General features: G+C 45.1%; 1 protein-coding gene across 1 annotated transcript in view; it reads right to left on the bottom strand.

The window, feature by feature from the left end:
• The window catches only part of rtn4rl1b (reticulon 4 receptor-like 1b), a 63,363-nt gene extending 58,363 nt beyond the window's left edge, over positions 1-5,000 (bottom strand). The window contains exon 1 of the mRNA XM_060848033.1: positions 4,429-5,000. Coding sequence (XP_060704016.1) covers positions 4,429-4,441 — 13 coding nt within the window. The 5' untranslated portion in view covers positions 4,442-5,000. The remainder of the gene's footprint in view (positions 1-4,428) is intronic.
• Positions 5,001-17,802: the final 12,802 nt, after the last annotated feature.

Here is a 17,802-nt window from a genome sequence, read left to right as displayed (position 1 = left end):
TGAGGGCCGTGCATGGTGCGCGGAACCCAGTCTTTCACACACACACACATACAGCGCTGGCCGGATTCGAGCGAACAGCTCAGCGTCCTATCTCTGGGCTAGAGGGGTCAACACAGCGCTGGGTTCGGATGGATACTGCCACCACGTGTTATGAACTATACCAGGAAAGACAGAGCGGTCAATAAACACCAAGTGACTGACTAAAACTCAACCTTCGAAATCTTGTATCCTCTCTATATAAATCCGGTCTGCCTGTTTAACAGCGATGGTATAGGGTCCGACGGCAAACGCCGTAGCATAACTAGAGCTGCGGCAACATCAGGTTTAGGAAAGTCACACGCACTACAGTCTAAAATATGTGCCATTTACTGACAACCATCTAAGATAAAATAAAATTGCAAGAAGCCTGAAGCTTCGACCGTTCAATTCTGTGTTTACTTCTCAGGAGATTGCAAAGTGTCACGTGAAATGGGACAGCAGCGATGGCATGTAGTGCCCTTCACTGCATCCTAAACTCGGCTAGGTAAGTGAGGGATTAGGAACGGGGCACAGGGATTTAGGCACAGGGTTGGCATAACTGGGATACTCGAGGGAGTGACATGTAGCTCATCGGCGCCAGATTGGTCTCCATTACACCATAAACAGCAACATTACACGCCACTTAATCCACTCTGCATCACCTATTACATTATAGAATATCTAATAGCTTCTAAATATCAGAATGATGACACTCTACCTAATGGATTCTACATCTATGATCTGAACACTTCTAGTACTCCGTCTCCCAATATACGCCATCATTCAGTACACCCGCTATGATTACATAACTTCGTCCGTCTCATTCATTCCTCACATCCCACTATTTTTTTCACACCACACACTCCACTGTCACCCACAATCTCCCAATCCCACTGGCATCCCAGTATCCCAATTCCACTGTCACCCACAATCTCCCAATTCCACTGTCAACCACAATCTCCCAATTCCACTGTCACCCACAATCTCCCAATTCCACTGTCAACCACAATCTCCCAATTCCACTGTCACCCACAATCTCCCAATTCCACTGTCAACCACAATCTCCCAATTCCACTGTCACCCACAATCTCCCAATTCCACTGTCAACCACAATCTCCCAATTCCACTGTCACCCACAATCTCACAGCCTCCTAATCCTATAATCACCCACAGTGTCTCCCGATCTCACTGTCCCCTCACACACATTTTGCCCCATTATCAACCTCATTGCCAACAAGAAGAATGGGAGGTGATCTCACTGAAGCACCAGCCATTTGTAAGGAGATTGACAGGGGGGTTGCTGGAAGGATTCCTCCCCAGGCCGGAGAATTGGAAACAAAAGGGGGCCTCAGTCTCCGAAGATGGAGTGGGCCATTCGGATGGGTTTGAGAAGAGCAGAGACCTCTGTCTCAAAGGGTTGCGGGTCTTTGAAATGTTCACCGCATAGGAAGCCTGGTCATTGGAATATTCAAAATTGAGTGAAGGATTTTGGGGATATTAAAGGATTTGGAGGAAATGGGAGCCACTGGTCTTCATCGATGGAGCAGGGTTGAGGGGCCAGACGGTTACTTCCATTTCTTATACTAGAAAGCCCACCAACCAATACATTCAATCCGCTATTACTGGGCCACCCAATAAAGTTCTCAGTGTACAATGGCCCGATTTGTCCTGTCTATTGGCGCCATTTCTTTCCCAATCTTGTGTCAACAGAAAACACCGCATCGCCATTCTGACTCCTGTGTGCAATGCCCACCGCCCAGTCATGACTCTGACTCCCCCAGACCTTTCAGTGGGTCGTAAAGAAATCTATCTGGTCTTGGACAAGGAACAAAGAGGCATTTCGTGAGAGTCAGCAAGCCCAAGAGTCCTGTAAACTAGCTGAACTTGGCTGTGTGGAGTTTACATCAGCACAGGGCTCAGGGCACCGCCTTGGAGTCTCACAGACAGGCACCTTCTCCCGCTGACCAGGATCTGACCAAACATTGGACACTGCCCCTTCACTGCCTTCCCACCCAAAGGCCGTCAGTATGAAACACGGCTCCTAATTTTCTAACAGTTTCAAATTTGTGGTATTTATACAGATTGTCGATTGTTTCAGATTCACTTCGTGACAATCCATGGGGTTTTGTTAAAACTGCAGTTTTAGACGCCGTTAGGGAACACTGAGCTTCGGTCTGATAAATGGGCCTCGCCCATATCTCTGTTAGCATCTGAAAGGTCTGTCTGCAGTATTGGATTTACACAGAACAATATTTACTCCGCTGTCACTATCAAGATTTACTTTTGACCAGAGCACTGTATTCTCCCTGGTTTTACACTGTCGAACGTTTAAAAACTGCAGCCAGGGTATAGAGGTGTATGTATATTTTTTTAAAAATCAAATTACAGTATAAAATCACATTTTTTTTTGACAAACGTGTGAGGAATCAGCTACTACAGATAAGCACAAGGATATAAACCTGTCTCAAATAAATCTCAACTAAAGCGGAGCCGCTTTGGGGAGTGGAGGGGTAGCGGGGGAGAGTGACCAGGTTAATTCCCACCTCCAGATCTTTGCTTTACAGACCGGCTGGCTCCGATTGAACACCTCCCTTGACGCCTCAGCACCTGCGGTCAGATCTTGCAGCCAAAGTCCGGTTTAGCTTCGAACCCGAGCTCGCTGAGAAAGTGGAGCCCAATCCTAAACTCTGGGTCTCTCTCCACAGATGCCCTCCAGCGCTTTGTGTGTGAGTGTGTGTTTATAAATTGTCTCTGAATAAATCGATCATTAATCGATACTCAAAAGTATTTTCATAATCGATTAGAAGAAATCATTTTTAGTTGGGAGGGTGGGGCTGCGATAGTGTTAAGTATAATGTTGCGTTTTAAGATGACCTACATAGGTACACACACGCACATCCATAAACCGCTATCCCAAAGCACAGGTAAAACTGAGGGGACTGAATTATTCCCGACGACCTGGACTGACACTGAGGAACTGCAGCAAAGCTATTCACCTGGTACAGCAACTTACACTGAAAACAAAGCCAGAAATTGCTGGAAAAATTCAGCAGGTCTGGGTCACTGGAACCTGAAACGTTAACTCAGTTTCTCTCTGCACAGACCCGTTGAGTTAGTCCGGCGATTCTTTTTTTTCACATCTTGAGCGTCCGCAATTCTTTATATTTTATTTTTGGACTGATGCTGCCAATGTTTAAGTGAAGCCTCCGTTGAACTTTTTTATTTGCATAGTTAACACATGCGAAGGGTGTACTGCTCACTCTCCACCCCTGACCACACGGGTCAGGGAGGTAATGCTTGGATGGTCAGCACTTTCATGCGGCGGTTATTTGGGTTAATCGGACATTCCAAACATAAACATACATTGTTGATGTCTGCGGACAAATTTGTTTTTGACAGGGTTGCAATCTGTTTTCTGAGCGGCCTTTTTTGGTGGGGGGGAGGGGTGGGCAGATGATAAACAGCATCGCCCCCCCTCCCCCATGCAAACCCAACTCTCATATCTGTCTAACCTCCCCCCTCCCTTTTAGTTACGACCACTGAAGGCGCTCAATATCCAGAGAGAGATGCTAGATCAGAGCTCGAGAATTCCAGGCGACCAGCAACATCAACACAGCTACATTATGGTAACATTTAAGCACACGCTCTCGCACACTGATAGGTAGATGACACCTTGGTTCGGAATAGGGAGGGGAGGTGACTTGGGAGTTAGAAATTGAATTATTTATTTTAACCCCCTTCCTCCTCTTCCTCTGTTAAAAAAGTGAACCAGATGTCACATAACGACGAGCTATATATAAACACACACAGACATAAATATTAAAATAACAGCTTCAGCATTGACTCTCCAGTCATCTCCTAGCGGCTGAATCCACGCCATATATTCTCGGGCGAAGAGACTGAGAGAAAATGGAAAATGAAAAGGTGCCAATTTTTTTTACAAAATATCAAATCCGCCAACATAGCTGATTTGACCCTTAAAATGCAACGAGAGAGATAAATCCGTTTGAGCGAGGAAAGAAAATCCACACAGTGACTTGTTTTTTAGGAAAGACCATCCAATCTAAATTACAAAAAAAACCCGATAGTTTCAGGGTGCTGTCAATTAACAGCTTGCAAACCATGTTCTCAAACAGACCGAAAACTTATATCGAAAGTCCGCAATCTGTGACTGAACCAGATTGAAAATAAATTCCGTGCATCCAAAAAAAAACTCGCACTGCGGCGATTCTTGCAATATTTAATAAATGTTACGTATCAGTGAATATTTTATGCATTGAATCCCAGGTCGATATAGGAAAAATAAGGTGGGAAAATTAGTGACTGCAAAACAAAACACAGAACACTCCATTTCAAATTCAGATTTCAACAGCAAAAAAACACACGCACAAACGACAAAATAAAACTTACCTTTCCTGCTCATTTTCCTCCCCTGACCAGCCGCGAGAAAAGTTGGCAGTTCACAGAATAAATCTCCTCGAATTTAGCACCGATCCGGCAGAGGGAAGCGGGCTGTCGGCTGCTTCACAGAGATCCTGAACCAGGTCTTTTGCATCCTGAGAGTGTTAAATAAAGAAAGAGAAAGAGAGAGAGAGGCAGCAAGACACAGAGAGAGAGAGAGAGAGAGAGCGGCTGAAGCCGACAGGAGACACACCAAGCCCGGCTCACAGAGAGTCTGTGACCCGGTGGTGGTGGCGATTGTAGGGGCTTGGGGTGGGGTGGGGGGTGGGAGAGAGAGAGAGAAGGTACGGAGGGGTATTCTATCAGACCCCGGGAAGGAGGGAAGAGGAGGAGAAGAGGGGGGGAAATGGGGAGGAGTTGTCGTTTCAGAGAGAGAGAGAGAGAGATGGAGAGAATAAAAGCAGCCCAATTTCAGTGTAGTTTTTTGGGGGTGAGGAGGAAGTGGGTAAATTAGACTACAAGCGGTCGGACATAGACGTTGTAGTGGTTACAAAGCCAGTGTGCAATGTTGAACTGCTTAATTCAGCCTGGGAAAAAAAAGTGTGTTGGAGGGGAGGGAGAGAGGGAGGGGGGATGTGGACTGACGTGTAATCGACGCCGGGTATAGGGGAGAATTACACGCTTTCCCTTATAAGGAGGGGAAACGGGCTGGTCTGATTTCAAAAAGACAGCAGCGCACTTCCCCTCTACCCGGCACAGTCTCCCCCCTCCCTCCCAGTCCCTAGCCTGGGATCCCGGTCAGAACCCCCCCACCCCGGGATATTACACAGAGGTGATTCCAAATGGAGATACTGAGAGGATGGATGAATAGAGACAGAGATCCAAACCCATTCCCTCCCACCTGGCTGCAGTTTGCACATTCCGCGCGGTCTGCAACATTGTCAGAGGGAATTCAAAATAAAATATTAGCGGATTCCCCCACTCCACTTCCCCACGCCCTCAATAAATCTGCCCGGGGACATGTTCAGAGGCAGCATTGGGTACGCCTGTGAAACGGGAATTGTGCGCTTTCGTGATGGAGAGTAAAGTTGAGAAAGTTGACTGGATCCCCACCGAACTATCACAGTTACCTCCCACCTGCCATCTACCCACCGCCCTCCCAGCTACCTTCCCCCCCACCACCCCTAATTATCTCTAAGCCCCTTCGCCCCCCCTCCCCCATCCCCCCACATTCCTGATGAAGGGCATATCCCCGAAACGTCGACTCTCCTGCTCCTCGGATGCTGCCTGACCTGCTGTGCTTTTCCAGCAAAACACTTTTCCACTCGGACTCTCCCTCACCTGCGGTCCTCACTGTCTCCTTGGCTCCTCCATGACTACCCACCTGTTCCAGTCCCATATTTCTGTGGGTTTGCTTTAACCGGACTGCTCAGACAGGCCTGGGGCAGGTGGTACCAGAACAGGGGTCCTCCTGACCTTCAAAATCAACATGAGAATTGCCTCAGGAGATCAAAGATATGGAGGATACAGAGTGCGGAGGCTCTTGTGGTCCAAAGGCAGGGGCACTACCACTGGGCTCCAAGACTCTCCATATTTTGTCCAGCTGTATAACTGACCTCCCATCCCTTACTTTCTCTTTATCCCTCCTAGGATCCTGTCTTGGATTATCATATCTACATTCACTTGTTCCCCTCTCAAATACTTCCTTTTCCCAATTCCCTTCCCTAACCCATCAGGGCTCCTCTATTTCCCAACTTGACTGTCTTGTGGGCAACCCTACAGTTGTCCTCTGGGTGCTGTTAAGCTGCTGTGGTAGCATCCCTACCAGTAAGCTAGAAGGTCCAGCTTCACACCTCACCTGTCCATCTCACCCGTGTCACAACATGTCTGAACAGACTGGTTAAAAAAAAACAATATCCAACTTCCTTCGAGGCACTCTCTCATGGTCTTATTCAGACACACTACTCCAATTGACCTTCCTACTCATTGTGCTTCCCCCCCCTCCCCTTCTCAGAGCTGAATTTTGCATCCTGTCTAATTCACTCCTCCCGCCAGAAGGTCAGCTCTGACTCAATATCTTCATGTAAACTGGCCTTTCACTTATGAATGAGGCTCTGGTTGTAGACTTCATGGTCTTAACAGAAGTGTGGCTGAGGGGTGGTGATACCTGCCCTGTTACCCTGTCTAGCTGTGTGTGCCACCATTGCTCTGTAAAGACCATCACTGGGGTGGGGTGGTTCTTATTATCAAATCACACTTTGTTCTGATCTGCCCAGCCTATGCCAAAACTCCACCGACACATTCACATCATTTGAACATTCATCTATCCCACTAACCTCTCATTCAATATCATCATTCTCTTCTTCCCAAGTGTAAGAAAAACACATCTACTGCTTCCCCCTCACTCACCCCCTCAGTTTCTGCACTGATTAACTTCTCATCTTCAACTTTCACTTTAATCTCATCGTTCTTTCTTCTCACTGCCCTATTATTCTTGCAAAATCTTTCTCTCCACGCAAACTCCCCAACATGTATTCACTTTGACATCGCCATCCCACTAAGTCTTCAATTACTGATAAGACTGCCTTTTGTAGTTTGGATCTCTCATTATCCAGATCCCAAGCACTTGTCCCAAGCCTCCCTCCATTTGTCTCTATCCATGGATGAAAATAGCCCTCAGTTCACTTACAACTGCCCATTCAATATTGCAACTCAGTAGCTTCAGCCCTCCGCACATAATATTTCTGCAACTATTGATTCGTTTTCCCTTTATTCATTCATGGAATGAGGGTGTGTCTGACTCGGCAGCACTATTGCCCATCTCTAATTGCTCAGAGGGCTGTCGGGGGTCTGGAGTCACCGGGTAAGGATAGCAGTTTCCTTCCCTGAAGGGCATTAAATGAACCAGATGGTTTTTCCAGCAATCAGCAATGGATTGGTCATCATTAGACGCTTAAATCCAGATACTTATTGAATTCAAATTCCACCATCTGTCATGGTGGGACTTGAACCTGGGCCCCCAGGACAATGTCTTGGTCTCTGGGTTAACAGACCAGTGACAATACCACGAGGCAATTACCTCCACCCAGTTCTACCCTCTGCTCCAGTTCTGATGGTCTCGTCCCCTGGCATTTCCCTCTTGCACGATTTCCTTCATCACTGCCTTACATCCATACGACCCAGAATTGAAAGGATATGGTTTAGCCACCCATCACCAAATCTGGCTAGGTGCATTAGGCACTATCAGATCCTGCTGACATCTGCTAACACGGAAACAATCATCTGGAAAGCAAACCCTTTTCATATCTGCCTCTGGCCTGGTCCCCTCCACCTTCATCTCCAACCAGAAATGCAAGAAACTTTTGCATTTATTTGTCACCAAACGCAAATCAACCCAATCGGTTGCCTCTGTCATGTCACTCTCATTATCACACATGGACAGACCTTTACTTCCCCTCAATACTGTCCTATTGCTCAAGTTGCATCCTTCTTTCTGTAGTTTCTCTCCCATCTTCCCTCATGCCTTCTGTGAGCTCACTTGTCCATGAGATCCATTTCACACTCCCTCAATCTTATTCCCATTAAATTGTTGACCAGTAAAGATCCCCTCCTAGTTCCCATGCTGGCCAAAATTATTAATAGTTCTCTTTCTTCGGGTGTTGTCCCCCTCTGTTTTAAATCTATCAGCATCACCTTGTCTCCTCAAAGAAAACCCTTGACACCAACATTCTTTCGAAGTATCATTTCAACTCCAACTTTGTTTTCCTCTGCAAAGCCTTCAAATGCAGTGTCACTTTCCAAATCGTCTCCCAGGAATACATCCAATCAGGTGTTTGAATCCATCCAATACGGTTTTTGCCCCAGCCACAGTAGTGCAGCAATCCTAATCAAAGTCATTACCCCATCTGAGTGATTGTGACAAAGGTCAACCGCATGACCTGCCTGCAGCCTTTGATGTAGTTGACCACACTATCCACCTATATTACCCCTCCACGACCATCCTGCTAGGTGGGACTGTACTCACATAGTTCCAGTCTTATTGATTTAATCATATTCAGAGTCTCACTGACAATGGCTTCTCTTTCCACTCCCTTTTCTTTACTTCTTCTATCTCCAAGAATCTGTCTTTGGCCTCCTTCTGTGTCTCATCTACATGCTTCACCTCGGTGACATCACTCAAAAACACAATATTGGTTTTCACACATACACTGTTGGCACCCAGCACTTCCTAACTAGTATTTCTCTTCAGCCCATTACTGTTGCTAAGATATCACTTGCTTACCTGACACCTAGTATCCTCCAAAAGTAACTGTTCAGAAGACTGAACCCACTATTTCTGTTCCTTACTCCAAATTCCTTTCCTAACCACTGACTCCATCCCTCTGATAAGCACCAGATTGCTCACAGCCTGGGTGGCACGGTAGCTAAGTGGTTAGCATTACTGCCTCATCAGCACTGGGGATCTGGTTCAATTCCAGCCTGGGGCAACTGTCCATGTGCAGTTCATGTGTTCTGTCTGGATTTCTGCTGAATGTTTCAGTTTCCTCCCATTGATCCAAAGATGTGTGGGTTGGCTGTGCTAAAATTGCCCATAGTGTGCAGGTTAGTTGGATTTGCCATGGGGAATGTGGGGCTATAAGCAGGGGTGCTAAGTGTGAGTGGAATGTTTTTCAGTGGGTCAATATAGACACGACGAGCTAAATGGCCTCTTTCCACAGTGTAGAGATTCTATGAATCTTTGTATCGTATTTGTCAGGTGGGTTTCTGACCATATACTTGTGTCATGCCTCTGACCATATACTTGTGTCATGCCTCTGACCACCTGCTTCATCTTGGTGATGTCACTACAGTACTTTGACGCTCAGTATTATCAGCTCATCTGCTGCTGAAATTCTCACTTACGCTTCTGCTAATTTTAGGTTTGACCATTCCAATGTGTTCCTGACTGGTTTCCCATATTTACCCTTTGTAACACTTGAGATGATCCAGACTCTGCCACGTGTGTCTTAACCTACAGCTAGTGCCATTCACCTGTCAGCCTTGTATACACTGGTGCCTGAAAATGCAATATCTTGCCTTTAAAATTCTTATGCTTGTTTCCAAGTCTACCGATGTTCTCTCTTCTCCCTACTCCTCCCAAAAAACTCAATCACATCATCTTTATACTCCCCATAATCCTCTGACATATCTGTTCCTTGCTAATTCCATCTCCCAGTTGGATAACTCAATCATTGGTGACCACACCTTTAATTGAATATGCTCTAAAATTCCTTCCCTACACATCTCCATTTCTCTTCCATGCTTGCCACCTTTAAGGCATTCCTTAACCACAACCTCCTTTCCCAGGCTTTTGGCAGTTTTATCTAAGATCTCTGTGTGTGATTTGTAGTCTATTTTGTTTTGGAATGCTCCTGTGGAATGCCTTGAACCCTTATATAACTTTAAGGGTGTTATGTAAGTGTAAGTTGTTGTTGTGTTCTCAGCTCTCGGGTTTAACAATCATTGTTTTAAATATAGAATTACTGTTACCTGGAAACAGTGATTGGATCGATGGTGACTGGATTGTGAGCTTGCATCTCCTGCCTCCAAACCGGAGCTTGCTAACTGCTGCATGACGAATAACAAATTAAATAGACTCAAGATTTACACTAAATATTGGTGAGCTTAGTTGTCCAGACCTTGTAACTACGTAACTACACAAGGGCAGTGGTTGTAAAACATTAGCTAGGGACATCTGGTGGTGGAACAGGAATGGGTTGCCAAAATCCACTTCAGTAATATAAACCTACACATGGTCTTGGTAGCAAACATCCCAGTTGGGCTGGGGAGGGTGGAGGACAAGGGATTGTTTATACTCTACAGGAATAGGAAGGAAGATTGGCCAACAGACTGTTAAAGAGGAATGGTTTAACAACAACAACATGGCTCAGTGCAGACTCAGTGGGCTGAATGGCCTCTCTCCACAATGTAAAGATTCTATTCTATGATTTATGTAGTGTCTTTAACAGTGTAAAATTTCCTGAGCTATCTGGATGGGTATATGAATAGGAAGGGTTTGGAGGGATATGGGCCGGGTGCTGGGCAGGTGGGACTAGATTGGGTTGGGATATCTGGTCGGCATGGACAGGTTGGACCGAAGGGCCTGTTTCCATGCTGTACATCTCTATGACTCTATTGCACAGGCACATTATCAACCAAGATTTTGAATCCTAAAGAAGGAGACGAATAAGGAAAAGGTTGGACAAAGAGGGTATATTTTACAGTAGGTATGTTTTAAGCAGACTCTCGAAGGAGGTGAGAGAGGTGGAACATCGGATAGAGCAGCACATGAAGTGGCAAAGGCAATAACAACATGCCAATGCAGCTCCAGACCCAGGCGGCCTGGTTCGCTTTAATGAATTAAAATTGGAGAGTGGCACATTATTAAAATTGAGAGTGTGGTGCTGGAAAAGCACAGCAGGTCAGGCAGCATCCAAGGAGCAAGAAAATTGATGTTTCGGGCAAAAGTCCTTCATCAGGAATGAGTCCTTCATGTGCTGCTCTATCCGATGTTCCACCTCTCTCACCTCCTTCAAGAGTCTGCTTCAAACATACCTACTGTAAAATATACCCTCTTGGTCCAACCTTTTCCTTACTTGTCTCCTTCTTTAGGATTCAAAATCTTGGTTGATAATGTGCTGTGCAATAGAGTCATAGAGATGTACAGCATGGAAACAGGCCCTTCGGTCCAACCCGTCCATGCCGACCAGATATCCCAACCTAATCTAGTCCCACCTGCCAGCAACCTGCCCATATCCCTCCAAACCCTTCCTATTCATACACCCATCCAGATAGCTCAGGAAATTTTACACTGTTAAAGACACGATATGAATCATTGAATAGAATCCTTACATTGTGGAGAGAGGCCATTCAGCCCACTGAGTCTGCACTGAGCCATGTTGTTGTTGTTAAACCATTCCTCTTTAACAGTCTGTTGGCCAATCTTCCTTCCTATTCCTGTTGAGTATAAACAATCCCTTGTCCTCCGTACATTCCTGATGAAGGGCTTTTGCCTGAAACATCAATTTTCCTGCTCCTCGGATGCTGCCTGATCTGCTGTGCTTTTCCAGCACCACATTCTCAACTCTAATCTCCAGCATCTGCAGTCCTCACTTTCGCCTATATTATTAAAATGTCTAGTTTTCAGCACTGTCAGCTTTTGGGTAGTTTGACGTTGCTGTGTGCGAGAGTTTACTGTGTAAAAATTGGCTGATGGCTTTCAGATCACACCAGAGACTATGGGAAGATGATGGCACAGTGTTAATGTTCCTTAGAGATCCAGACCTATGTTAAATGATTCATCTCCCACCATTGTAACTATTGGAATTCAAATTCAGTTCATAAAAATCTTGAATTGAAAGTCAGTTCTAGGAAAGGTGGCTATGAACCCATCACTGATTGTCATGGAAACCACCCAGCCCTTCTTTTAGAGAAGGACATCCACTGTCTTTACCTGGTCTGGTCTACATGTGACTGCAGACCCACAGTGATATAGCTGACTATTAACAGCCCCTGAAATGGTTCAGCAAACCACTCAGTCTGAGGACAATTAGGGTTGGAAGAAAGCCTGGCACCTATGAAAGAATAAAAGTAGTAAAAGGTAGCTATGTTTAAAAGTTCTTTGATGGCCATGGATTCCTTTGAGACATCAGAGACTGTGAACAGTGCTATATGAATGCAAGTTTTCCTCACCGCTCAGTATCAGAGGATACCATTAAGATATTTCATGGCACAACAATAATTGGTTTAGAGAAGGTGTTTCCAGAGTGTGGGACCAAGATAAGTAAAGGTTCTGTTTTTGAGCAAAAGTGAAGTCTCTATAGTTGCTGGGCCATAGGGTCACTCTCCTGTTAAAGAGAGACAATTGGTGGTGGTTTAACCTGAGGGTCAGCACAACTCAGGCATGGGGAGAGTTTGAGAAGGAGAGTCCTTCATGATAACCTCAGCCCGTGTGGGAATTGGATCCATGCTGTTGACATCATTCACCAACTGCCCAGACAACTGAGCTAATTGACTCCTTGTTATTAAACAGCAGAGGGTAGCCAGCAGTAAAAGTGTGCAGGGTGTCCGGAGGGATGTCGTGATAGAGATGACTGGGTAGGAGGACATGTTGCATCCGTTCTCTGGGATTTTCATTTGAATCACATCCCTCTGTTCAGTGTTGAGATTGCACTGTGAGTTTCTTTGCACTGAATGTGTAAAAGCACTGATATGAAATGCCTCTGTCCATGATATAATCAAAAGCTTAGCCCATCTTTATTAAATAATGGTCAGATAAATGGTATATGATTACAGTAACTATTCACTAGATGCTCTTTGTGGTTTTAACTCCTGGGCATGTAATAATATGTGGAAGAAATTGTAAGGTAAGAGAAAGTGTGGCTCGGCCACTGTTGAAATACTGTGTGCAATTCTGGTGTCTCCTTCCTATCAGAAGGATGTTGTGAAACTTGAAAAGGTTCAGAAAAGATTTACAAGGATGTTGCCAGGGTTGGAGGATTTGAGCTACAGGGAGAGGCTGAGTGAACTGGGACTGTTTTCCCTGGAGCATTGGAGGCTGAGGGGTGACCTTATAGAGGTTTATAAAATCATGAGGGGCATGGATAGGGTAGATAGACAAGATCTTTTCCCTGGGGTGGGGAGAGTCCAGAACTAGAGGGCATAGTTTACAAAATACTGTGCAAGGACTGTAACTAAAACTACATTGGACAAACAGGCAGAAAACTAGCCACCAGGATACATGAACACCAACTAGCCACAAAAAGACGTGACCCTCTCTCACTAGTATCCTTACATATGGATGAGGAAGGACACCACTTCGATTGGGACAACACATCCATCCTAGAACAAGCCAAACAAAGACAAGTATGAGAATTCCTAGAAGCATGGCATTCCAACTGGAACTTTATCAACAAACACATCGAGTTAGACCCCATCTACCACTCCTGAGAAAAAACAGGAAGTGACTTCACCACAGGAAATGACATCACCACAGGAAATTACATCACAAACCCAAAGAAACCCAAACATATAAATAGAAAGCAGGAATTATCAGCAGTGCTTCGCCAGAGGCCCACTGAAGATGTTACCTAGTAGGGTAATGAAATGTCTGGAAATAAACCTTCCAGCGAGCAAACCTACATCCAGAACCTCAACCTGAGCTTCAAATCTTCTCAAAACTTGCTAAGACAAAGGTTTAGGGTGAAAGGGGAAAGATAGAAAAGAGACCCAAGGGACAATTTTTTCAAGCAGAGGTTGGTACGTGTATGGAATGAGCTGCCAGAGGAAGTGGTGGAGGCTGGTACAACTGCAACATTTAAGAGGTATTTGGATGGGTATATGAATAGGAAGGGTTTGGAGGGATATGGGCCGGGTGCTGGCAGGTGGGACTAGATTGGGTTGGGATATCTGGCTGGCATGGACAAGTTGGACCGAAGGGTCTGTTTCCAAACTATACATCTCTATGACTCTGCAATAATGTAGTGCTTTACATCAAGTCTAAAGTATCCCAAAGCATTTTACAGCCAAGTTACTTTGCAAGTGTAGTGATTATTTTGAGGTAGGAAATGCAAGTGCTAATTTAGGCATACTACAAACTCACAACCAGAAATGCTATAATGACCCGTGTTATGATTCACTGAGTAACATGGTGGAAATTGTGCCCCTATATTCTCAAAAGTTTAAGATTTAATGAAGTATATAAAGTTCACCAAACTACCAGACTTTCAGACTCAACTTGATAGAAAGCATAGACCAAATTATTGTTCTAAAAATAATTAGTATCCACTAAAAGTAATTTGACTCTAGCTACAGGTAAACAGTTATAAGCTATCAGCATAAAACACTACTAATTAAAACACTAATCCCCTTATAAACTCACCCTTTCACACACACGCACAGACAAACAAACAGAGGAAAAGAGGTTATGAACAGAATTGAAAAACTGGGAAGACTGGTCAGTATTCTTTCTACCAGGTTCTGTTGTTGAGATGATCTTTATGACTCCTCTCCTGGCCAGCATGTTGCTTCAGTCGTTTTTCTCCAGTTGTTTCCAATGGTTGGCAAAAGACACAAGGTGGTCGGTTCCCTTATACCATGTCTCTGATCCATCAGTTCAAAGCAACAATTGCCTCAGCAATGATAAGTGAATTGGTTTTCTTCAGGTTTTGATTGTAGAGAACAGAGAGACGACTCCTGAGCTGGGGAAGAACTGAATCGTTTTCTCTCTTTCTGTAACTTGCTCCAAGCACCAATCTGCCCAGTTACCTGGGAACCAATCATACAATTTTTGGTGGGGAAAAGGTAATTAATAACTGATCACAAGTCCATAGACTGATCCGCTTTATGTTACCAACAAGAGCTATATTTGTACTCCCCACTCAGCTCCAAATCATCTCCAACTTCACCTCAATTATTCATTGTTCACACAATTATTTACACAATCATGGATATACAGTTATTTGCTCCAAGATGCAGTCACTTTTTCAAACACAGGCCAAAATAGTTCTGAAGAAGGGTCACTGAATTTGAAGCGTTAACTTTGTTTTCTATTTGCAGATGCTGTCTGACCTACTGAGTTCCTCCAACAATTTCTGTTTTGCATGTTTATAATTGCTCCTTCTCATTTCAGTCCACTGTTCTGAAAAAAAACACTAAATAATAAGGCACTACCCTTACACCAGATAAGTTGCTTCTTAAAGATGGTGGCACAGTAGGTTAGTGGTTAACACTGCTGCCTCACAGTACCATAGACCTGGGTTTAATTCCACCCTCAGGTGGCTGTCTGTTTGGAGATTACACATTCTCCCTGTGTATGCATGGGTTTCCTCCCATAGTTCAGGGATGTGCAAGGTAGGTGGATTAGTCATGCTAAAATTGCCCCCTAGTGTCCAGAGATGAACGAGGTAACTGGGTTGGCCATGGGAAATGCAGGGATAAGACGGGTGGGTGGGTCTGGGTGGGATGCTCTTTGGAGGGTTAGTGTGGAGTTGTTGGGCTGAATGGCCTGCTTCTGCATAGCAGTGATTTTATGAGTGGTAAGTATTGACCAGGAAACCTGACTGAGCAATTTCAATTCTATATGCTGCTGTTATCTACATGTCTAAAGTTTAAGCCTGGATCACAGCCTTGAAAGCTGTGGCTGGGATCTTTCATTTTTGTTATCGTATGCTATCTCCACTGTCTAAAGGTCAGCAGTTTCCATTTGGATCATCAGCTTGAGCTTGGTGGTGAAAGGAATTTCCTCAGGCTCAGCCACTCAACTGCACAGTCTCCTCAACTTCCGATCTGCTAGCGAAGGGGCCCAGGCAAGTTAAAAGCTTGAAATGGACCTCTCAGCATCATGACGAAGAGCTGGTAACCAGCCATGATTCCATTAAAGGGTCTAAGGTCTGCCTTACTGGATAAAAATAAAACACTACGGATGCAGGAAGCCTGAAATGGAAGCAGAAAGTACTGGAGAGACTAAGCAGGTCCATGGAGAGAGAAACAGAGTTAAACTTTCAAGTCCAATATGACTTTTATTAGTCACCCTAACCCAGGTCCAACTGGGGAGAAAGAAATCATGCAGGACTTCAACTCATCCATGCATTCGAAATAGTTTGGAGAAGGAATGGACATTAGATTAGATTACTTACAGTGTGGAAATAGGCCCTTCGGCCCAACAAGTCCACACCGACCCACCGAAGCGCAACCCACCCATACCCCTACATTTACCCCTTACCTAACACAACGGGCAATTTAGCATGGCCAATTCACCTGACCCGCACATCTTTGGACTGTGGGAGGAAACCGGAGCACCCGGAGGAAACCCACGCAGACACGGGGAGAACGTGCAAACTCCACACAGTCAGTCGCCTGAGTCGGGAATTGAACCCGGGTCTCAGGCGCTGTGAGGCAGCAGTGCTAATCACTGTGCCACCGTGCCGCCCACATTAGTTATTCACTTGTGGGATGTGGGTGTTGCTGGCTGGGCCAGCACTTATTGTCCGTCCCCAGTTGCCTTGAGAAAGTGGTGGTAAGCTGCCACCTTGAACCACTGCAGTCCATATGCTATGGGTAGACCCACAATGGGAGGGAATTCTAGGATTTTGACCTAGTGACAGTGAAGGAATGGCAATATATTGCCAAGTCAAGATGGGGAGTGGCCTGGAGGGGAACTTGCAGAGGGTGGTGTTCCCATATATCTGAAGTTGACAGGGGAAGACATATTGCAAGTGGAGAAAGACCTTCACGAGCAGATCTGTGGGATTATTAATCGCTGGCTTTATTACTGTAGAGAGGTTGATCTCAGCTGTCAAACTGTAAAAGGGTTGATGCTACCAGAGCAACCAACTCACAGGAAGATACTGCAAAGCCTCCCTGATAGTGTGGAATAGACGGTGGACTGGTCTCTGAATTCACTGCCTTCTTTTGTGGCAGCTTCAGAGAGGGCTTTTTAGGAACCCAAAAGAACTTGCCAGGACTGGCAACAGCACATGCCTCTTGTTGCATGAAATAGGGGAGTTGGAGGAAGCCAATCAGCCTTTCAACCCTGTTCCACCATTCAGTTCAATCATAGCAGATCAATATTTTAACTCCAATCTAGGAGTTGGAGTAGCTCAGTCAGCCCCTTGGGTCTACTGTGTAATGATTGTAATGAGGTCAGCCAAGTGGACCTCATAGAATATGAGTTCCCCAATTAGGGCTGTTAATCTGGCCCAATCATGGAGCCCTAGTTGACAGATATAAATATGAGTGTCAGAGGTGCTGCTCACTCTGAGAGAGCTGGATTAGTGTCAAGGACTCTCCATGTGTAAGTGTAGGGTGACTTGTTTCCAGGATACCAGCCTGTGTGGAGTAATTGCAGCTCACTATTTAACACAATCATGGCTGATCACATCTTGGCCCGAACTCTGCTATCTCTCCTTAAGCCTTCAGATGGTGGTGGTGGAGGATTATTTTTCAGACTGGAGGCCTGTGACCAGTGGAGTGCCACAAGGATTGGTGCTGGATCCTCTACTTTTCATCATTTATATAAATGATTTGAATGTGAGCATAAGAGGTACAGTTAGTAAGTTTGCAGATGACACCAAAATTGGAGGTGTACTGGACAGCCAAGAAGGTTACCTCAGATTACAACAGGATCTTGATCAGATGGGCCAATGGGCTGAGGAGTGGCAGATAAAGATTAATTTAGATAAATGTGAGGTGCAGCATTTTGGGAAAGCAAATCTTAACAGGACTTATACACGTAATGGTAAGGTCCGAGGGAGTGTTGCTGAACAAAGAGACCTTGGAGTGCAGGTTCATAGCTCCTTGAAAGTGGAGTCACAGGTAGATAGATAGTGAAGAAGGCATTTGGTA

The sequence above is a fragment of the Hemiscyllium ocellatum genome, chromosome 31 (genome assembly GCF_020745735.1).
Source record: "Hemiscyllium ocellatum isolate sHemOce1 chromosome 31, sHemOce1.pat.X.cur, whole genome shotgun sequence".
Classification (NCBI taxonomy): domain Eukaryota; kingdom Metazoa; phylum Chordata; class Chondrichthyes; order Orectolobiformes; family Hemiscylliidae; genus Hemiscyllium; species Hemiscyllium ocellatum.
Note: the sequence above shows the minus strand (reverse complement) of the source record. Positions and strands in the feature narration are given on the sequence as shown.